Source organism: Salmo salar, chromosome ssa12 (assembly GCF_905237065.1).
Source record: "Salmo salar chromosome ssa12, Ssal_v3.1, whole genome shotgun sequence".
Lineage (NCBI taxonomy): Eukaryota > Metazoa > Chordata > Actinopteri > Salmoniformes > Salmonidae > Salmo > Salmo salar.
In genome coordinates this window covers 92,737,502-92,761,564 of record NC_059453.1, presented here as the reverse complement: position 1 = coordinate 92,761,564, position 24,063 = coordinate 92,737,502, and the positions used below count along the sequence as shown (strand labels likewise).

At 42.5% G+C, this 24,063-nt stretch overlaps 1 protein-coding gene across 3 annotated transcripts in view; it reads left to right on the top strand.

Annotated features, from left to right (window-relative positions):
• The first annotated feature begins 983 nt into the window (after positions 1 to 983).
• Positions 984 to 24,063, top strand: part of itga7 (integrin, alpha 7) — a 91,898-nt gene continuing 68,818 nt past the window's right edge. The window contains exon 1 of one of the 3 annotated variants that reach the window (XM_014134011.2): positions 984 to 1,521. In XM_014134011.2, coding sequence (XP_013989486.2) covers positions 1,316 to 1,521 — 206 coding nt within the window. In that variant the 5' untranslated portion in view covers positions 984 to 1,315. The remainder of the gene's footprint in view (positions 1,522 to 24,063) is intronic. The other 2 variants (XM_014134013.2, XM_014134012.2) reach the window with 2 other exon arrangements.

Here is a 24,063-nt window from a genome sequence, read left to right as displayed (position 1 = left end):
GGTATCTTCAATGTTTGATTATTGATCAACTGTGTTCTCCAGTCAGAGGTATCTTCAATGTTTGATTATTGATCAACTGTGTTCTCCTGCCAGAGGTATCTTCAATGTTTTCTAAATGTTATGTTCTCTCTTCTTTTTCTCTCTCAGATAACCAGACACCTGTTACAGTTACTATAGTTACTGCAGAGGAAAAAAAATGCATTTTAAACACTGTGAGTTTAACAGATTAAAAAAACTCTCATACTTTCTTTTCAGTCTTTTCCTGTTCATCTGAGTCCAAGTATCTTGACAACTCAGCCTGGTATTTTGGCAGCAGTCCCTTAAGTGTTGATGTCAGCTGAGAGAGAGAGCAGGATGGGAGAGAGAGAGAGATTGAAAGAGTACGGTAGGGGAGGAGTGGGCTATTCAAGGCACTTGTCCTCTGTCTCTCTCTGTCACACAGCAGAGGAGGGGGATGCACACACACCTCACACACACACACACACCACACACACACACACACACACGCTACAGTAGCTCGGACACAGCCACATTTTCTCAGGCTGCTCCACAGACTGACAGCAGAAAACGGAGGAGGAGAGAGAGAAGGAGAGAAGGAAACAAGGGAAATATACCAATCCAGGAGATTCAAACAGCAGAAACCCATTCTGTCTTTGTTGCTCATCAATTTAAACACAATAATTATACAACTCTTCATTAATCTGTAACTGAACTGGGACCTGCTCTGCTCAGGGACCTGATCCGCTCTGCTCTGCTGAGGGACTTGCTCTGCTCTGCTGAGGGTCCTGCTCTGCTGAGAGACTTGCTCTGCTCTGCAGAGGGACTTGCTCTGCTCTGCTGAGGGACTTGCTCTGCTCTGCTGAGAGACTTGCTCTGCTCTGCTGAGGGACTTGCTCTGCTCTGCTGAGGGACTTGCTCTGCTCTGCTGAGAGACTTGCTCTGCTCTGCTGAGAGACTTGCTCTGCTCTGCTGAGAGACTTGTTCTGCTGAGAGACTTGCTCTGCTCTGCTGAGAGACTTGCTCTGCTCTGCTGAGAGACTTGCTCTGTTCTGCTGAGAGACTTGCTCTGTTCTGCTGAGAGACTTGCTCTGCTCTGCTGAGAGACTTGCTCTACTCTGCTGAGAGACTTGCTCTGTTCTACTGAGAGACTTGCTCTGCTCTGCTGAGAGACTTGCTCTGCTCTGCTGAGAGACTTGCTCTGCTCTGCTGAGGGACCTGATCTGCTCTGCTCTGCTGAGGGACCTGATCTGCTCTGCTCTGCTGAGGGACCTGCTCTGCTGAGCTCTGCTGAAGGACCTGCTCATTCTCTAGGACTATGGCACCACATGTGGTACATGGAGTCTCTCTTTCACAGTCCTGGTGTCTTCCTCTCCTTTTGCTCCTTCTCTCCCTGCATTCCCTGACGGTCGCGGGGTTCAACCTGGATACTAGCATGACTCTGATCAAGGAGGGGGAGAAAGGGAGCTTTTTTGGATTTTCTATAGCACTTCACCAGCAACTCACCCCAGAACCACACAGTTGGTAAGTGGCTACAGCCGCATACAGTAGCATGTATAGCAACGTTGGTGTGTGTGTTTTAACGTACATATTGGTATATTTTGTACATTTTCTAAATCATTCATACACATACAATATGTATGAATCTATTTCCACTTCAAGTATCTGAAGCAGTAATACAGGACCGTACTGATTGAGTATAACGGAAGCAGTTAGTCAGCATTTCTACATTTAACTGACTGCATCATGCAGTCCTTGGATTCAGTCATCCAGGTATTGATATAATTTCATCCATTGTATTTTAGAAGCACTGCACTGGAAGCAGTAGTTTCATTATGGGTATGTGTGCACTGTGTATGTATAATAATAATCAAGTGCATGTGTGTACAGAGAGGGCACCCTGTAACTCATTTCATGTGGAATGAGGTGCCAGGCAGGCGTGGTTGAGACTGACTAGAGAGAGAGAGAGAGAGAGAGAGAGAGAGAGAGAGAGAGAGAGAGAGAGAGAGCGTTGAATCAGCAGGTAGATCTGGAGAAGAGGAGAGAGAGACTTCTCATGCTTTGTTGATTTCAAAAAACCTTTTTGATTCAATTTGGCATGAGGGTCTGCTATATAAAGTGATGAAATGCAGTGTTGGGGGAAAAAAAACATACAACATTATAAAATCCATGTACACATACACCAAGTGTGCGGTTAAAAACACACTGATTTATTTCCACATGGCCGTGGGTTGAGACAGGGATGCAGTTTGAGCCCCACCCTTTCAAAATATACTGTATATCAATGAATTAGCAAAGGCATTAGAACAATCTGCAGCACCTGGTCTCACCCTACTAGAATCTGAAGTCAAATGTCTACTGTTTGCTGATGATCTGGTGCTTCTGTCCCCAACCAAGGAGGTCCTACAGCAGCACCTAGATCTTCTGCACAGATTCTGCCAGACCTGGGCCATGACAGTAAATCTCAGTAAGACAAAAATAATGGTGTTCCAAAAAAAGGTCCAGTTGTCAGGATCACAAATACAAATTCCATCTAGACACCATTGCCCTAGAACATACTAAAATATATACCTACCTCGGCAACACAGATAGGGAAAGGGGATAACTGTTAAGTTACATGACTGAATAATATTCAACCGAAATATGTCTTTCGCATTTAATCCAACCCCTTTAAATCGGCGGGGGGCCACGTCATCAGAGCCCGGGGAGCAGTTGAGGTTGTTATTTCCACCTTGCCGCCTCAAGGATTCGAACCAGAGAACTTCCTGTTACAGTCCGAATGTTCTTAACCTCTAGGTTACCTGCCATCCCCCAGGTAACATCCACAAAGCTGTGAACGATCTGAGAGACAAGGCAAGAAGGGACTTCTATGCTATCAAAAGAAACATAAAATTCAACATCCCAATTAGGATCTGGCTAATAATACTTGAATCAGTTATAGAACCCATTGCCCTTTATGGTTGTGAGGTCTGCTCATCAACCAAGAATTCACAAAATGTGACAAACACCAAATTGAGACTCTCCATGGAGAATTCTGCAAAAACATCCTCCTTCGTGTACAATGTAAAACATCAAATAATTTGTGCAAAGTAGAATTAGGAACGATACCCACTAATTATCAAAATCCAGAAAAGAAAAAAAAGAACTGTTAAATTCTACAACCACCTAAAAGGAAGTGATTCCCAAACCTTAAATAACAAAGCCATCACCTACAGAGAGATGAACCTGGAGAAGAGTCCCCTAAGCAAGCTGATCCTGGGACTCTGTTCACAAACAGACCACACTTAGCCCCAGGACAGCAACTCAATTCATCAACAAAAATATAACTACTTGATACATAGGAAAGAATTAACAAAAAAAACTGAGCAAACAGGAATGCTATTTGGCCCTTAAACGGAGAGTACACAGCAGCAAATTACAGTACCTGACCAAAACTTAAGGAAAGCTTTGACTATGTACAGACTCAATGAGCATAGCCTTGCTATTGAGAAAGGTCGCCATAGGCAGACCTGTCTCTCAAGAGTAGACAGGCTATATGCAAACTGCCCACAAAATGAGATGGAAACTGAGCTGCACTTCCTAACCTCCTGCCAAATGTATGACCATATTAGAGACACATACAGTGGCTTGCGAAAGTATTCACCCCTCTTGGAATTTTTCCTATTTTGTTTCCTTACAACCTGGAATTAAAATGGATTTTTGGGGGGGGTTGTATTATTTGATTTACACAAATGCGTACCACTTTGAAGATGCGAAATATATTTTATTGTAAAACAAGCAAGAAATAAGACAAAAAAAACGGAAAACTTGAGTGTGTATAACTATTCACCCCCCAAAAGTCAATACTTTGTAGAGCCACCTTTTGCAGCAATTACAGCTGCAAGTCTCTTGGGGTATGTCTCTATAAGCTTGGCACATCTAGCCACTGGGATTTTTGCCCATTCTTCAAGGAAAAACTGCTCCAGCTACTTCAAGTTGGATGGGTTCTGCTGGTGTACAGCAATCTTTAAGTCATACAACAGATTCTCAATTGAATTGAGGTCTGGGCTTTGACTAGGCCATTCCAAGACATTTAAATATTTTCCCTTAAACCACTCGAGTGTTGCTTTAGCAGTATGCTTCGGGTCATTGTCCTGCTGGAAGGTGAACCTCCGTCCCAGTCTCAAATCTCTGGAAGACAAACAGGTTTCCCTCAATAATTTCCCTGTATTTAGCATCATCCATCATTCCTTCAATTCTGACCAGTTTCCCAGTCCCTGCCGATGAAAAACATCCCCACAGCATGATGCTGCCACCACCATGCTTCACTGTGGGGATGGTTTTCTCGGGGTGATGAGAAGTGTTGGGTTTGTAACAGACATAGCGTTTTCTTGATGGCCAAAAAGCTCCAGTTTAGTTTCATCTGACCAGAGTACCTTCTTCCATGTGTTTGGGGAGTCTCCCACATGCCTTTTGGCGAACACCAAATGTGTTAGCTTATTTTTTTCTTTAAGCAATTGATTTTTTCTGGCAACTCTTCTGTAAAGCCCAGCTCTGTGGAGTGTACGGCTTAAAGTGGTCCTATGGACAGATACTCCAATCTCCGCTGTGTAGATTTGCAGTTCCTTCAGGGATACCGTTGGTCTCTTTGTATCCTCTCTGATTAATGCCCTCCTTGCCTGGTCCATGGGTTTTGGTGGGCGACCCTCTCTTGGCATGTTTGTTGTGGTGTCATATTCTTTACATTTTTTAATAATGGATTTAATGGTGCTCCGTGGGATGTTCAAAGTTTCTGATATTTTTTTAGAACCCAACCCTGATCTGTACTTCTCCACAACTTTGTCCCTGACCTGTTTGGAGAGCTCCTTGGTCTTCATGGTGCCACTTGCTTAGTGGTGTTGCAGACTCTGGGGTCTTTCAGAACAGGTGTATATATACTGAGATCATGTGACAGATCATGTGACACTTATATTGCACACAGGTAGACTTTATTTAACTAATTATGTGACTTCTGAAGGTAATTGGTTGCACCAGATCTTATTTAGGGGTTTCATAGCAAAGGGGGTGAATACATATGCACACACCATTTTTCCGTTTTTTTATTTATTGAAACAAGTAATTTTTTTCATTTCACTTCACCAATTTGGACTATTTTCTGTATGTCCATTACATGAAATCCAAATAAAATCCATTCAAATTACAGGTTGTAATGCAACTAACAAAGAAAACGCCAAGGGCTTTTCTGAATACAAGAATTAGAAACATCCAATTGTGATTAACTCCCATATCTATATCTAGGTGAAATACCACACAATTCATTTGGAACTTGTGTGAGTGTTATGTTTACTGTTCATTTCTGATTGTTTATTTCAATTTTGTTTATTATCTATTTCACTTGCTTTGGCAATGTTAACATATGTTTCCCATGCCTATAAAGACCTTTGAATTGAATTGACTGACTGTACAGCTGAACCTGCAGGTACATCTGGAGGAGAGGAGAGAGAGAGAGAGAGGCAGACAGAGAGACAAAGAGAGGAAGGGGAGAAAGAGAGAGAGACAGAGAGATAGAGAGATATAGAGACAGAGAGAGCGAGATAGAAGGATAGAAAGAGAGAGATTAACAGGTTTTACTCTGATTTTACTGACACAGTTCATGCTGCAGTACTTTATGGGTGGTGTGTTTGTGTATGCGTGTGTGTTTATGTTAGAGTGTGTGTGTTTATGTCAGAGTGTGTGTGTTTGTGTTTAACAGATGCTGCTGGTTGTTATTGATGTACCTGGAACATAGGACAGGATCACATCCTCCAAGCCAGGCATGAATAAATGATGATGTCAGCTCTGACTTTTAAAATGTTTATAGGGGTTTTCTCTGCAAAGAGGAAGTTGTCTTATACGGCTCTTCAGCAGCAGCACTGATATTGAATGAAGCATTTTTCTAGATTGAGAAATGCTTAATTACTTGGAATTGGTGTTGAGTATTGTAGAAAAGGCTTTCATTTTTATTAGCCTTTTTAGTTAACTGACCATTTAATTGCAGGCACCTCAGAGCCGTAGAGATGTATATAGATTGCAAAGTAGCAGTCAAATCAAAGTTTATATGTCACGTGCGCTGAATACAACAGGTGTAGACCTTACAGTGAAAAGCTTACTTACAGGCTCTAACCAACAGTGCAAAAAAAGGTATTAGGTGAACAATAGGTAAATAAAGAAATAAAAACAACAGTAAAAAGACAGTGAAAAATAACAGTAGCGAGGCTATATACAGTCCTTAATGGTGCTACCCATGTTATATAGCCTTTTGGGCACTAGAGACCTCTATAAATATCTATGCTCTGAGCACACCTGCAAGCAATTACATTTGTTAAATACCCGAGTTCCTTTGTCTTTTAGTTGCTGTGCCAAACAATCCAGGCAGTAGTACAAAATCTCCAGCATTTGTCAGTATATTTCAATAATCTGTGTGTCTAATACTCAAACCACACAAGTCGATGGAAATTAATAAGAAGGACTATGTTTGATTGGAGGAAATAAACGGGAGCGCAGACTCTCTAAAACAGAACCTCAAGTCTCTCTCCTCCTTGTCCTCTAACCTGGACACCTGTGCTGGGAGCCCCTCCTACCTATCCCTGTGCATTTCAAAATAAGCAACCTGCCGTAACAAGTGTAGTTGTTGGTTCCCGTGTGGCTCAGTTGGTAGAGCATGGTGTTTGCAATGCCAGGGTTGTGGGTTCGATTCCCATGGGGGACCAGTATGGGCGGGCGGGCAGGAAAAATACATGTATGAAATGTATGCATTCACTACTGTAAGTCGCTCTGGATAAGAGTGTCTGCTAAATGACTAAAATGTAGTTACTCATGTTATATCTCTAGTAGGCTATTCTGCTGTTAGGCAAGAGCTGTTCAAGCCATATTACTGGAGAATATCCTGCAAACTTGTTTGAGTGGCCATTTTACCCCATGGTTTCTTTTCTCATCAGTAGAGTTGGTTCTAAGCCAGCGGTGTTAAACGCATTTGCCCTGGAGGCTGCATTCGGTCTTCATTCGGTCTGAAAATGTGTTATATTTTATTGTGGTTAAAATATGCAAAAAAATAGTCCTTTATCAATAGTTTGGAGAGGTTTTGATGCTCCCTGACTGTCTAGCATTTAATTTCAATGATTATTAGCGAGTTGGACACAGTGAATAAACTGTATGAATGCATTTCTACAAAGTTAATATTTGGTTTAAACAGTAAGTAGTATAAACCACATGTAAGATCTGAATCTGCTTCAAAAGTCCCAATACAACATCACACCTCACTACTCTATTTTTCCAGTTATCAGAATTCTAGAAAATGCTGAAGTCATGTCGGGAAAATGTAATATGGAGGACCCGGCAAGCCAGCCTTGTACCTATAAATGTCAAACTCCAACAGAAATATTTTCAAATGTATAACTTTGAATTAAACAAAATGGTTTGTGCGCATGACTACTGGTTTCAGTAAAATGTTCAGCCATAAAGCAAACTCATAAAGCAAATACTTTATGAGTTTATTGTTACAAATCAACTTGCAAGGTTGCTAGCCAACTAGCCTGCTAACGTTAGCCCTACTAGCTGCTAACGTTAGCCCTACTAGCCTGCTAACGTTAGCCCTACTAGCCTGCTAACGTTAGCCCTACTAGCCTGCTAACGTTAGCCCTACTAGCCTGCTAACGTTAGCCCTACTAGCCTGCTAACGTTAGCCCTACTAGCCTGCTAACATTAGCCCTACTAGCCTGCTAAGTGAGAGTCAGCTAATCCAATTCGATATAGTGTGGTAAATCCACATTGAATTTACCCGGTTCATCTCCATCACTGCTGACACTAGCGATGTATCGGTAGGTCGGGAGAGAACAGAGGTTGCATCCTTCACATTGATGTTCGGCACAGCATCTGGTTTCAGTCAGAGTTTCATTCTGAATCCTTTCTTTCATTGGTTATATTAAGCCATCAAAGTCCTCCGTGGTGAAATGAGCAATGCATACAAATCAAATGTATTTATATAGCCCTTCTTACATCAGCTGATATCTCAAATTGCTGTACAGAAACTCAGCCTAAAACCCCAAACAGCAAGCAATGCAGGTGTAGAAGCACGGTGGCTAGGAAAAACTCCCTAGAAAGGCCAAAACCTAGGAAGAAACCTAGAGAGGAACCAGGCTATGAGGGGTGGCCAGTCCTCTTCTGGCTGTGCTGGGTGGAGATTATAACAGAACATGGCCAAGATGTTCAAATGTTCATAGATGACCAGCAGGGTCAAATAATAATAATCACAGTAGTTGTCGAGGGTGCAACAAGTCAGCACCTCAAGAGTAAATGTCAGTTGGCTTTTCATAGCCGATCATTGAGAGTATCTCTACCGCTCCTGCTGTCTCTAGAGAGTTGAAAACAGCAGGTCTGGGACAGGTAGCACGTCTGGTGAACAGGTCAGGGTTCCATAGCCGCAGGCAGAACAGTTGAAACTGGAGCAGCAGCACGGCCAGGTGGACTGGGGACAGCAAGGAGTCATCATGTCAGGTAGTCCTGAGGCATGGTCCTAGGGCTCAGGTCCTCCGAGAGAGAGCAAGAGAGAGAAAGAAAGAGAGAAAGAGAGAATTAGAGAGAGCATACTTAAATTCACACAGGACACAAGATAAGACAGGAGAAATACTCCAGATATAACAGACTGACCCTAGCCCCCTGACACATAAACTACTGCAGCATAAATACTGGAGGCTGAGACAGGAGGGGTCAGGAGACACTGTGGCCCCATCCGATGATACCCCCGGACAGGGCCAAACAGGAAGGATATAACCCCACCCACTTTGCCAAAGCACAGCCCCCACACCACTAGAGGGATATCTTCACCACCAATTTACCATCCTGAGACAAGACCGAGTATAGCCCACAAAGATCTCCGCCACGGCACAACCCAAGGGGGGGCGCCAACCCAGACAGGAAGACCACGTCAGTGACACAACCCACTCAAGTGACGCACCCCTCCTAGGGACGGCATGGAAGAGCACCAGTAAGCCAGTGACTCAGCCCCTGTAATAGGGTTAGAGGCAGAGAATCCCATTGGAGAGAGGGGAACCGGCCAGGCAGAGACAACAAGGGCGGTTCATTGCTCCAGAGCCTTTCCGTTCACCTTCACACTCCTGGGCCAGACTACACTCAATCATAGGACCTACTGAAGAGATGAGTCTTCAGTAAAGACTTAAAGGTTGAGACCGAGTCTGTATCTCTCACATGGGTAGGCAGACCAATCCATAAAAATGGAGCTCTATCGGCGAAAGCCCTGCCTCCAGCTGTTTGCTTAGAAATAAATACAGTAAATGGGCTTGCGGTTCCCTCACACCAATCCACTCGCTTCAACCGCACAAACCGGTCCCACTTCAAAGCAAGCTCATCCTTGTGGGTAACACTGCACTAGCTACGGACGACGGAAAACTACTACAATGCTCGCTCGACTACCACTACTAAACGTACAGGAAAAGAGGAGATGCAGTTTTTCACATTTACTTCTATGGTTTCTTCTTCGTGGGTGTACATAGAAGCTCACTAATGCCAACACTTGGTCTTGAATGTAATTACATGCTAGCATGGCTAGTAACTAACGTTTGCCAGCTGGAGATACTTAGGTAGCACCAGTTCTCCATATGACGTTGACAATAGTGCATTGTGGGTAGTTCCAAAAATGAGTTAATAAATATTTCAACCCCCCCCTCCCCCCCAAAAAAACATATATTATAGGTAACCACACCATGACTACAACTAAGTTACTAAAGTCTTTGACCACACTACGTTGTTCATTTTATGATTAAAATCTCATGCTTCCTAACCTTTAACCTTTAAATCATTGGAAAGTATATTGAGCATCCCTTCACCTTTTTATCCCTCACTTCATGGAGGGCTGATATGCTCTGCGACTTCCTGAAATATTATGAGCTAGCACTTCTGGTGCCAGTAACTAAGATTATGAAGCACTTCTGGTGCCAGTAACTAAGATTATGAAGCACTCCAGGTGCCAGTAACTGTGGGATCAAAATCAGCGATATGCTCACGCTACGCTTGTTTTGACTCACTGATAAGTATCTGTTTGAGGTATTTGATTCAGCACCTGAATCATACTTTTATGTAAACCTTGTTTGAATATAGGTGCACATGTTAAGATCTTTTACAGTACTTTGATTGTAACCAGAATCACCATTAGACTTGAAAGAAGTGCCCTTTGTATTGAACCTTTCATTAGAAGTGTTTTACTTGCTATATTGTATTTACTTTGCCACCATGGCCTTTTTATTGCCTTTACCTCCCTTATCTCACCTCATTTGCTCACATTGTATATAGACTTATTTTTTCTACTGTATTACTGATTGTATGTTGTTTTACTCCATGTGTAATCTGTGTTGTTGTATGTTGTCGAACTGCTTTGCTTTATCTTGACCAGGTCGCAGTTGTAAATGAGAACTTGTTCTCAACTTGCCTACCTGGTTAAATAAAGGTGAAATAAATGAATAAAATAAATAAATAAATAGAAGAGGAGCCAAACGTGATTAGCCTCAAGCTTGAAGCTTAATATATTAGATACTGTTGACTCATTTCATCCTTGTTTGTAACAAGGTTTAAGTTTCTGTGGCCAGTGGGTAATATTGTATTGTCTTCTCACTGAGGTTCCAGTTTAATTCTGTCCTGATCCACCTGACTCTTCTGATACTCACCAGGTCATAAACTGTATACATTATAGTCGCTGTGTCACCGTTCATTGCCAACACTGTCGAATGATTTCATAAAACTCATGACGCTTCTATTATAGATCCAGTGACTCATAACACCCCCCCTGACTCCCCAGGAGTCTATAGGACATTATCAATCAGTAGAAAGCATAGCAGAAAAGGTCAATTCTACCCTGGCCCCTGGCCTCCCCTCCCCTCCCCTCCCCTCCCCTCCCCTCCATCTCATGTAACACAGAGCAATATTGACTGACAAGAGGAAAGCTGATCCTAGCTTTTTGCATGGAAAGGAAGGAAGTGAAGGAAATGATAGGTATGCCTCAGTCTCACTCGGGGCCAAGAGCCTGGAGGATTGAGGTGGACCTCCAAGATTTATATAGGAGCAGCTTTCTACTGATTGGTAATGTCTTATATAGACTACAGAGAGACTTTAGCTAAGATAAACTGAAGGAGCACCTTGTAATGCTAGTCAAGTGGAGGAGATGGTGTGTGTGTGTGTGTGTGTGTGTGTGTGTGTGTGTGTGTGTGTGTGTGTGTGTGCGGATGGTCTCGGCTTGGGGGATGGGGCTGCTGCTGGTGTTATGTGTATGTGTGTTGTCTATTTATACTGGTATGAGATGGGGATCCTGTAATGGCAGCTCTTTGCTTGATGAAGAAAGACCCCTCCACTGTCCAATTTGCCTGAGTAGTATGTCGACCATTTAGCTTCTTTGTATAGGTACAAATGTCATCAACCATTGTCAGAGGTATCTACTGTATGTGTATGTAGTTTTGCCTGAGATGCTTTACAATACATATTGATTGCATTTACAATAGGGCCATGCAGAATGTAGGAGCTTGGCCTTTAGCTTGGTCTTCATAGTGACATCATCCAGTGTTCTATATTGGTCACATGGTCTTATATGAGAGCTCTGCTGCCTTGCGTGATTTGGGGTGAGGAGAATAACTGCCCTTGTCCTCTGTGATACAGGTCACAAATCATTCTTCTTGTTGTATGATCTGTATCAGTCCCTGGAAGATGTCTACAGTCCCTCATACCCTGGTAATATCTTCTTCTAATATGCAACTGGAAGCCAAGGTATTATACTGTAGATTTTGAGTAAAAGGAATATTTTCGTTTGCCTTCTCTCCATGTTAATTTGTAAACAAATTAAGCCTAGTACTGTACCAATTATTTAGTCGAGAACTATAGGCTTAATTTGTTCCTGGGATAACAGCCCTAAATCTCTCACTACCTTGGCAGCTTCTGTATGTGTCCCTAGTCATTTTTTAAGTGTCCTCCCATGTGGTAATCTGTCCCTGGTCATTTTTAAAGTGTCCTACACTCTTAGAAAAAATGGTTCCAAAAGGGTTCTTTGCGGAATGATAGGGTTCTACCAAGAACCATTTTGATCCGAAGAACTGTTTTTGGAAGACGCGGGTTCTTTGTAAGGCAAACGGTTCTATCTAGAACCTTTAAACATCCTAAGAACCGTTTTGAAAGAAAGGTTTCTTTGATGTTTCTTTGGAAGGCAAGGAGAATTCTACATAGAACCATATATCATATTTCCCAGCATGCTCTATTGCAGTATTGATTGGTTGATTAATTTTATGATACCCAAAGATAAATAACAAACATATTTTTAAACTAAACCAATCTGTTAGTAGTTGGACTTATTTCATCCGTTACTGAGATGGTTGTTCCAGTTTAGGTCATTGAGGTAGTCTCAGTATTCAATCTTCCTACCCTGGCAGTCATTCTGAAAAAATGTAAAAAATTCCACTTGTTAAATTGTCCTCCCTAGTGGTTGACTGTCCCTGGTCGTTTTTTTAATTGTCCTCCCTAGTGGTTGACTGTCCCTGTTGGTTTTAAAATGTCTTCCTTACTGTTTGACTGTCAATGGTCGTTTTTAAATTGTCCTCCCTAGTGGTTGGAAGGTTGGCTGTTGATGTCATTGGACCTAAAACGTCCCGCCACAGGGGCAGAGCAGATCAGGTTGCACTGAGCTTCACGTTGAGAGCCCAGTTCCATTCGTAGTGGGAATGCTGCCTATTTTAGACAGGATACCAGTGCGTCTGGAGCCGAGGGGCAGACTGGGAAATAAAACTGTATATCACTGTGCCGAGGGGCAGACTGGGAAATAAAACTGTATATCACCGTGCCGAGGGGCAGACTGGGAAATAAAACTGTATATCACCGTGCCGAGGGGCAGACTGGGAAATAAAACTGTATATCACCGTGCCGAGGGGCAGACTGGGAAATAAAACTGTATATCACTGTGCCGAGGGGCAGACCGGGAAATAAAACTGTATATCACCGTGCCGAGGGGCAGACTGGGAAATAAAACTGTATATCACCGTGCCTCGAGTTGGATTTATTTTGTGATGAATATTATTCAAAAGCAGCGTGCTCTGTAAAGTTACAGACATGCACACTCATGCACGATGCATGAACGCACAGACACGCACACCCAGACACACACACACACACACACACACACACACACACACACACACACACACACACACACACACACACACACACACACACACACACACACACACACACACACACACACACACACACACACACACACACACACACAATAAGCCAACACAAACTAATCAGCACACTAGTGTTTTTTTTCTTCTTCCTCCCACACCATCCCCTCCTTGTCTTATTAACATCCTCCCACAGTCGAGCCAGTGCCCTGCCTAGCCTTGAATAAAGACTCAGTAGCGGGGTGAGAGCTTTCAGCGATATTACTCTGCAGCCCTCGCAGGCAGCCAGGGGGACAGACAGGCAGGTAGGGACAATCTGCAGAGTCAGGAAGAAATGAAACACCACTAGCTGCCATCTGATGGATGGGCAAAATTAATCAGCTGCTCTGTTTTTCTGTCTTTGAGTGAGTGAGTGAGTGTGTGTGTGTGTGAGAGAGAGAGAGAGTTTTGCTTATTCGGCAGTGAGCAACACACACACATGCACACACTGAGTTCTTACCAGTTAGCAAACACTTCATATACAGTCGTATTGATTGAGGCTTAGATGTAAGAGCAAAAGCATGAGATGAATCCAGTCTCTCTCTCTCTCTCTCTCTCTCTCTCTCTCTCTCTAGGACTATTGACTAATGATTCAGGTCAAGACAGTAAGAGTTGTTTTCTCTCTGTTGTTTGAGTGATGAACAGCTCAGCTGGTGCTTCTCTTCTCTTCTCTTTTCTTCTCTTCTCTCCCTATATTCCCCTCTCATCTCTTCTCTTCTCCTCTCATCTACTCTCTCCCTATATTCCACTCTCCTCCACACCTTCCCCTGAAGCTGCAGATATTAATAAACCATGACAAGGCCCCCTACTCCGATAAAGACAATTTATTCAGGTCCTGTATGAGATTGGGATCTGAAAATGAGCTGAGATTGGAGAGGTGCCATTAAAGTAAAGGGAAGGGGAAATTACAATATGGGGGGGGGCATGTATGTGTGTGTGTGTGTGTGTGTGTGTGTGTGTGTGTGTGTGTGTGTGTGTGTGTGTGTGTGTGTGTGTGTGTGTGTGTGTGTGTGTGTGTGTGTGTGTGTGTGTGTGTGTGAAGGGGAAATGTCAGGGATCCAGTGGTTGATGGAAGCAGCTTTTTTGCCTGCTGCGTCTGTGGTATAAACACCTTGATGTATTATTGATGGTAAAGAAATAATTGTCTAATATTATTATAAAATACAGCCTGAGATCTACATCTAACATCTGCTGTGTTTGTTGTGATGAGATGGCTGAAGGACAAACAGAACTGTTGTCCCAGGCTAAACCACATTAATGTAAACAAAACCGTAGAGAACACAGAGCATCCCATGTTTAGACTTGGGTATCTTGCCTTCCCTTGGATCTCAGGTGGAATGTATACAGGAGTGGTGAAGGTAGGCTCAGAGACATAAATAGTAGACCTAGATATTGTAGCTGGTGGCACTCCCAATCAATATAGCCAGGTTTCAAATCAAATTTTATTTGTCACATGCGCCGAGTACAACAGGTGTAAACCGTTTAAAAAAACATTTTTATCCCCGGCAACTGCCCCCGCAGGAGGTCTTTTGCCTTTTGGTAGGCCGTCATTGTAAATAAGAATTTGTTCTTAACTGACTTGCCTAGTTAAATAAAATAAAATAAATAAAAAGACCTTACCGTGAAATGCTTACTTACAAGCCCTTAACCAACAATGCAGTTCAAATAAATAGAGTTAAGAAAGAAAATATTGACTAAATAAACTAAAGTAAAAAAAAATCAAATCAATCAAAAATAAATGTACGTAACAATAAAGAGGCTATATACACGGTGTTACGGTATAGAGTCAATGTGGAGGCTATATACAGGGTGTTACGGTACAGAGTCAATGTGGAGGCTATATACAGGGGGTGCCGGTACAGAGTCAATGTGGAGGCTATATACAGGTGGTACCGGTACAGAGTCAGTGTGGAGGCTATATACAGGGTGTTACGGTACAGAGTCAATGTGGAGGCTATATACAGGGTGTTACGGTACAGAGTCAATGTGGAGGCTATATACAGGGGGTGCCGGTACAGAGTCAATGTGGAGGCTATATACAGGTGGTACTGGTACAGAGTCAATGTGGAGGCTATATACAGGGTGTTACGGTATAGAGTCAATGTGGAGGCTATATACAGGGTGTTACGGTACAGAGTCAATGTGGAGGCTATATACACGGGGTAACGGTACAGAGTCAGTGTGGAGACTATATACAGGGGGTACCGGTGCAGAGTCAATGTGGAGGCTATATACAGGGGGTACTGGTACCGAGTCAATGTGGAGGCTATATACAGGGGGTACCGGTACAGAGTAAATGTGGAGGCAATATACAGGGGGTACCGGTACAGAGTCAATGTGGAGGCTATATACAGCGGGTACCGGTACAGAGTCAATGTGGAGGCTATATACAGGGGGTACCGGTACAGAGTCAATGTGCGGGGGTACAGGTTAGTCGAGGTAATTTGTAAAGTGACATAAATAGTAGACCTACATACAGATAATAAACAGTGAGTAGCAGCAGTGTAAAAACAAAGGGGGGGGGTTGATTAGTTGTTCAGCAGTCTTATGGCTTGGGGGTAGAAGCAAGGAGCCTTTTGGTCCTAGACTTGGCGCTCCGGTACCGCTTGCAGTGCGGTAGCAGAGAGAACAGCCTATGACTTGGGTGACTGGAGTCTTTGAGGTAGGGGGCAGATGTCAATGTAAACTGATGGCTTAAGCATGAAACACATTGAGACTCTCATTGCCGATAGACTGCCGATAGGTACTTATCATAGTGGGAGGCCGTTCCTTCTCTTGCTAGAAAAAACGCCCTACTGTTTGCCGACCCGGTAGTGACGATCCTGCCGTTTCTACTTGTAGAATCACAACTCTTGTCAGTGGCCAACAACTTGACTTTGAGCCAATCAGAGAGCACGAAACCCCATGTGGTGGGGCCAACAGGATTGACAACAGAAAGAAAAAAATAGCCAAATCTCATGAGCCAGTCACACTTCATATACAATGTAGGCTATGGGATGGTAGCTAGCTAAGTGTGCATACTCAATGCACACAACACTAAATTCTTCCTCCAAGCTAGCTAACCACTGTAGCTAGTACTGACATTTATAATTGATGACATTATAATTAAATCACAATTCATTTCCATGAAACAGCTGCCTGTGTTAGCTGCCTAGTTAGTGCAATGTACCTACCTAGCTAGCTAGCTATGTTGTGCTAGCTAGCGAATATGCTAACATTAACTAGCTAGCTAAACATTTTGCTATGGGATTACGGAGAGTGAATTAAATTGTTTCTTCGTCATCATGCTAGGTAGTTATTTAGCTGTGGCAATATGGCTAGTATCAACAGGTTTTTGCTGTGTGAACACAAAATAGATTGACTGCCGACACTCTGTTCAGAGGTGCTAACTACTGTCGGCAGGCAAACGTTTGACAGTCCTTCCCGGTGTGTCTGACCTATTACTTCTGTGGCCTTGAGGCTAGACAGCATCCAAAGGATATGAAGGCCTCCCAGGACTATTCTGCTTACTGAAGCGGAACAGAACAGGCAGACCAGATGGGACCTGGCTGTGTGATTAGAATGCTAGAACACCAGTCAGTCGCTTGGCAACATTTTTTTTATTCAGCATTTAAGTGGGAGAAATATACTGTGTGGACTTTAGGGCAGATTAAGCAGTTAGGCAGTCCCTTAGACCAGCTGTGTGTATGTATGACTGCATCATACTGTCTGTTGGATAGTTCCATTTCAGTTGTCTTATTCACGTTCTTTTATGCTTAGTTGTCAGTTTCACATGATTTTCTATTAGATCTAACACATCCATGTATCTTTATGCTTGGTATCATTTAAAAATATGAGCATGGTGTTTGCAACGCCAGTGTTGTGGGTTCGATTCCCACAGGGGGACCAGTACGGAGAAAAAATGTATGAAATGTATGCATTCACTACTGTAAGTCGCTCTGGATAAGAGCGTCTGCTAAATGACTAAAATGTAAAATGTAAATGTACATGTCTAACACGTGTACACCTCGTGGATTCTGGAGGTAAGCTAGACATAGGGGCTCCTATTGGTGGAGAGAGGGTTGCAATGGTGGTTGTTGGATCTTTAGACGTGAGACCTTAGGGCCCCTACCCCCATGCCATAAGACATCTTAGTTGGAAATTGCCATTCAAATATTGATTTGCTGGGGGGGGGGAACGACAGATGGTGAGCTGGGGACAATATGCTAGAGATGCCCTATGGTGGGGGTTAGCTTGGAGAAGTTACCATTGTCCTCTGGAACATTTACAAGAGTTCAACAACACATTATGGGGAAAATATAGTTCTGCATTAGTTTCCACCTCAGCTATATTCTATTGTATTCTATTCTATTCTACTATAAGGATCATAAATATTGTTGGAATCTGTTTGCTTTTCCACACTTTTGTTAATTTTAACCTTCAGCCATTTTTTTCTGGCTACGTAATGTATTATATTATGTGATAATATAGAGGGCTGGTGAATTTACATACTGTCGTCCGGGGTTGCAGACGTTGTAATGATGGGATACTAAACGCAGTACGTCATCAGTAAAACTCTAGATACGCTGAGTCTAGATAAGTCACTCTACTGTCATCTCAGCTGTTGTTCTCTCATCAGTAAAACTCTAGATACGCTGAGTCTAGATAAGTCACTCTACTGTCATCTCAGCTGTTGTTCTCTCATCAGTAAAACTCTAGATACGCTGAGTCTAGATAAGTCACTCTACTGTCATCTCAGCTGTTGTCCATACCGCGAGTCTAGATAAGTCACTCTACTGTCATCTCAGCTGTTGTTCTCTCATCAGTAAAACTCTAGATACGCTGAGTCTAGATAAGTCACTCTACTGTCATCTCAGCCGTAGTTCTCTCATCAGTAAAACTCTAGATACGCTGAGTCTAGATAAGTCACTCTACTGTCATCTCAGCTGTTGTTCTCTCATCAGTGAAGTCTAGATACGCTGAGTCTAGGTGAATCATCCCAAGCATGAAAAAGTCCATTATAACTCAAGTTTACTCACTGGATAGTCATTCAACTTGTATTGTATTGCATCTGTCTCTGTCTCTGTCTCTCTCTCTCTTCTTTCTCTCTGTTTCTTTCTCTCTCTCTGTTTCCCTCTCTGTTTCTCTCCCTCCATCCTTATTTTCTCCCCTCCCCTCCCCCCACCCCCACTCTCTCTCTCTCTTCATGTCCTGTTCAGCCCTACTCCTGTTCAGGGTGGGACTGAACAGTCCCTCTATAGTCATCTCAGCTGTTGTTCTCTCATCAGGAAAACAGAAAATAATCAGCTAGGAAAACACCTTTTTGTTGAAATCTGTTAGCAGAACCTCTTTGACACCCTGATAGGCTGGACTGGTCTGTTGACTCCCTGATAGGCTGGACTGGTCTGTTGACTCACTGATAGGCTGGACTGGTCTGTTGACTCCCTGATTGGCTGGACTGGTCTGTTGACTCACTGATAGGCTGGACTGGTCTGTTGACTCCCTGATAGGCTGGACTGGTCTGTTGACTCCCTGATTGGCTGGACTGGTCTGTTGACACCCTGATAGGCTGGACTGGTCTGTTGACTCCCTGATTGGCTGGACTGGTCTGTTGACTCACTGATTGGCTGGACTGGTCTGTTGACTCCCTGATAGGCTGGACTGGTCTGTTGACACCCTGATAGGCTGGACTGGTCTGTTGACTCCCTGATTGGCTGGACTGGTCTGTTGACACCCTGATAGGCTGGACTGGTCTGTTGGCTCTCAGATAGGCTGGACTGGTCTGTTGACTCCCTGATAGGCTGGACTGGTCTGTTGACTCCCTGATTGGCTGGACTGGTCTGTTGACTCACTGATAGGCTGGACTGGTCTGTTGACTCCCTGATAGGCTGGACTGGTCTGTTGACACCCTGATAGGCTGGACTGGTCTGTTGACTCCCTGATTGGCTGGACTGGTCTGTTGACACCCTGATAGGCTGGACTGGTCTGTTGGCTCTCAGATAGGCTGGACTGGTCTGTTGACTCCCTGATAGGCTGGACTGGTCTGTTGACTCCCTGATTGGCTGGACTGGTCTGTTGACTCACTGATAGGCTGGACTGGTCTGTTGACTCCCTGATAGGCTGGACTGGTCTGTTGACACCCTGATAGGCTGGACTGGTCTGTTGACTCCCTGATTGGCTGGACTGGTCTGTTGACTCACTGATAGGCTGGACTGGTCTGTTGACACCCTGATAGGCTGGACTGGTCTGTTGGCTCTCAGATTGTATGGACTGGTCTGTTGACTCCCTGATTGGCTGGACACACACACACACACACACACACACACACACACACACACACACACACACACACACACACACACACACACACACACACACACAGTCTGTTCACATCAGTTCCCCCTAGCCTTAATACTGATCCAAGGTCAGCTTTCCATTTTCCTCCTAATGGTTGAGGTTTGGATTTGGGGAGGGTTAGCTTATCCTAGATCCCTGCCAAAGGGAAACTTATACCCAGGGACAGTGTTTAGGTCTCAGTGTATCGCAGCAGAGCGTCCAGTCAGGGTATCAGCATCATCAGGTCTGTAGACCATGCCTCGGTCTCAGACGGGGTCTTCGTTTAATTAATGATTTATCTGTGCATCAAGTTGCGAACTCCATTCCTTATGGGATTTATTATTAGATATATATTTTTTGTACCTTTATTTAACTAGGCAAGTCAGTTAGGAACACATTTTTATTTACAATGACGACCTACACCGGCCAAACCCGAACGACGCTGTGCCAATTGTGCGCCGCCCTACGGTACTCCCAATCACGGCCGGTTGTGATACAGCCTGTAATCGAACCAGGGTGTCTGTAGTGACGCCTCTAGCACTGCGATGCAGCGCCTTAGACCTCTGCGCCACTCGAGAGCCCCTGACACATGTTGATGTACAGTAATACAATTCATCAGAATATTACTCCCACACTCGTTTTCTTCCCCCTCTGAACTTTTTCCTCACAAGTTTCTTTGTGAATAAGCTGATAAGCTGTCTTTCTGTTTGATTACACGCTGTCTGCAGCCTGTGCACCCCTTGCTTGTCTAAACAATAGGAACAGAAGATGTGTGTGTCTCTCTCTCTCTTGTATCCTATCTCTTAGTCCCATAGGTGTTCAGTGTGACAATGACAATAGGAGTTGGCAAGACAGCCCAAACAGATCTGGGGCCAGGCTAGAGGCAATATGTGTCATACAGCAGCAGCCACTAAAATAGACATATGAGAAGCCCTCTGTCTGAGAGGTAACTGGCAGCAGTCACCGATATAGAGATATGGGAAGCCCTCTGTCTGAGTCACACAAGGATTGGCAGTGACAGAGGAGCTAAGGCCAGAGAGGGGAAAAGAGAGAGGGGGACGGAGAGAAAAAGAGGTGGAGAGAGAGGGAGAGAGAGAGAGAGAGAGAGAGAGAGAGAGCGTGTGTGTGTGTGTGTGTGTGTGTGTGTGTGTGTGTGTGTGTGTGTGTGTGTGAGATTAGGATATGAGGGGAATTGGGGTGACAGAAGGGTGTTGTTTTGTCTCAATAATAGGACATTTATCTTTAGTAGTCCTATCAGTCAATAATAGGACATGTATCTTTAATAGTCCTATCAGTCAATAATAGGACATGTATCTTTAATAGTCCTATCAGTCAATAATAGGACATTTATCTTTAATAGTCCTATCAGTCAATAATAGGACATGTATCTTTAATAGTCCAGTCAGTCAATAATAGGACATGTATATTTAATAGTCCAATCAGTCAATAATAGGACATGTATCTTTAATAGTCCAATCAGTCAAAAATAGGACATGTATCTTTAATAGTCCAATCAGTCAATAATAGGACATTTATCTTTAATAGTCCTATCAGTCAATAATAGGACATGTATCTTTAATAGTCCTATCAGTCAATAATAGGACATTTATCTTTAACAGTCCTATCAGTCAATAATAGGACATGTATCTTTAATAGTCCAATCACTCAATAATAGGACATTTATCTTTAATAGTCCAATCAGTCAATAATAGGACATGTATCTTTAATAGTCCTATCAGTCAATAATAGGACATGTATCTTTAATAGTCCTATCAGTCAATAATAGGACATGTATCTTTAATAGTCCAATCAGTCAAAAATAGGACATGTAATTTTAATAGTCCAATCACTCAATAATAGGACATTTATCTTTAACAGTCCTATCAGTCAATAATAGGACATGTATCTTTAATAGTCCAATCAGTCAATAATAGGACATTTATCTTTAATAGTCCTATCAGTCAATAATAGGACATGTATCTTTAATAGTCCTATCAGTCAATAATAGGACATTTATCTTTAATAGTCCTATCAGTCAATAATAGGACATGTATCTTTAATAGTCCAATCAGTCAATAATAGGACATGTATCTTTAATAGTCCAATCAGTTAATAATAGGACATGTATCTTTAATAGTCCTATCAGTCAATAATAGGACATGTATCTTTAATAGTCCTATCAGTCAATAATAGGATATGTATCTTTAATAGTCCTATCAGTCAATAATAGGACATGTATCTTTAATAGTCCTATCAGTCAATAATAGGACATGTATCTTTAATAGTCCTATCAGTCAATAATAGGACATGTATCTTTAATAGTCCTATCGGTCAATAATAGGACATGTATCTTTAATAGTCCTATCGGTCAATAATTGGACATGTATCTTTAATAGTCCTATCAGTCAATAATAGGACATGTATCTTTAATAGTCCTATCAGTAAATAATAGGACATGTATCTTTAATAGTCCTATCAGTCAATAATACGACGTGTATCTTTAATAGTCCTATCAGTCAATAATAGGACATGTATCTTTAACAGTCCTATCAGTCAATAATAGGACATGTATCTTTAATAGTCCAATCAGTCAATAATAGGACATGTATCTTTAATAGTCCTATCAGTCAATAATAGGACATGTATCTTTAATAGTCCTATCAGTCAATAATAGGACATGTATCTTTAATAGTCCTATCAGTCAATACTACGACATGTATATTTAATAGTCCTATCAGTCAATAATAGGACATGTATCTTTAATAGTCCTATCAATCAATAATAGGACATGTATCTTTAATAGTCCTATCAGTCAATAATAGGACATGTATCTTTAATAGTCCTATCAGTCAATAATACGACATATATATTTAATAGTCCTATCAGTCAATAATAGGACATGTATCTTTAATAGTACTATCAGTCAATAATAGGACATGATCTTTAGTAGTCCTATCAGTCAATATTAGGACATAGCTCTTTAATAGTCCTATCAGTCAATAATAGGACATGTATCTTTAATAGTCCTATCAGTCAATAATAGGACATGTATCTTTAATAGTCCTATCAGTCAATAATAGGACATGTATCTTTAATAGTCCTATCAGTCAATAATAGGACATGTATCTTTAACAGTCCTATCAGTCAATAATAGGACATGTATCTTTAATAGTCCAATCAGTCAATAATAGGACATGTATCTTTAATAGTCCTATCAGTCAATAATAGGACATGTATCTTTAATAGTCCTATCAGTCAATAATAGGACATGTATCTTTAATAGTCCTATCAGTCAATACTACGACATGTATCTTTAATAGTCCTATCGGTCAATAATTGGACATGTATCTTTAATAGTCCTATCAGTCAATAATAGGACATGTATCTTTAATAGTCCTATCAGTAAATCAGTAACTAGAAATGCAGATGGATGAAGATAAACTGCTTGTTGTTACGGTAACAATAACCTCCTTTTGATGTGGATTTTCCTCTTTTCTATATCTCAGAATTGAATCGAAATGATCTTTAGGTCGCAGAATAATATTCTTGTTTATTAAGGAATATCCTAGTGGATTATTTGCAGATCTCTATAGGATGCATGAACTAACTGGTTATAGTGAGTTCATTCATTACACAGTGACAGAAGTTCACAGATAGTTCAAATAGGTCATAGATGTCAGGGCCCTTATTCATTAAGCAGCTCTTAGAACGAGTGCTGATCTGGGATCAGTTTCGCCTTTTAGATAATAAGGAAGACGATTACATGGATGGGGGGGGGGGGCTATCTGATCCTAGATCTGCACTCCTACTAACAGCTACTGTATCTCTCTGTAGACAATAGGCTATCATCCTCTTGTCGTCAGAAAGTATCCCAGCATCCTTACGCATTTTCAATGTGATTAATGCCTTATTTATTTATAATTTTTTTTTTGGGGGGGGGGTATTGTAGCCAATAGCAGTCTTGGAGGGAATGTTAGCCTAACATTGTGGTAAAGTTTGTAGCTCTCCGAATGAGACTGTGAATGAACTGTCATACTACATGTCTAATACAGGCCACAGTGATGACTGTTTGGCTCGTTTTGGCAGGCCAGGGATTCAGCGGTATGTGTGTAGTATTCTGTGGTGCTGGCGGCTCCGTGGGGGCATTCCAACAGACTCTGTCACCTTCACACTCAACACACAGATATTCCATCTAGCCAGGAGGGGGGAGGAGTGGGGGAGGAGCAGGGCAGGAGCAGGGGAGGGGAGGAGGAAGGTCGAGGTGGTGTGGGCATCTCCCCTTCGTGTCAGATCATGTATTACCTTTTTACACCGCCTGATATAGAGGTACTACCTTTTTACACCGCCTGATATAGAGGTATTACCTTTTTACACCGCCTGATATAGAGGTCCTGGAAGGCAGGAAGACCCAGTTAATAATCCAGCCACGCAGGCTAAGCGGTACCAGTGCATCAAGTCTGACACCAACAGGCTCCTCCTGAACAGATACTATCCCCAAGCCATAAGACTGCTAAATAGCAAACTA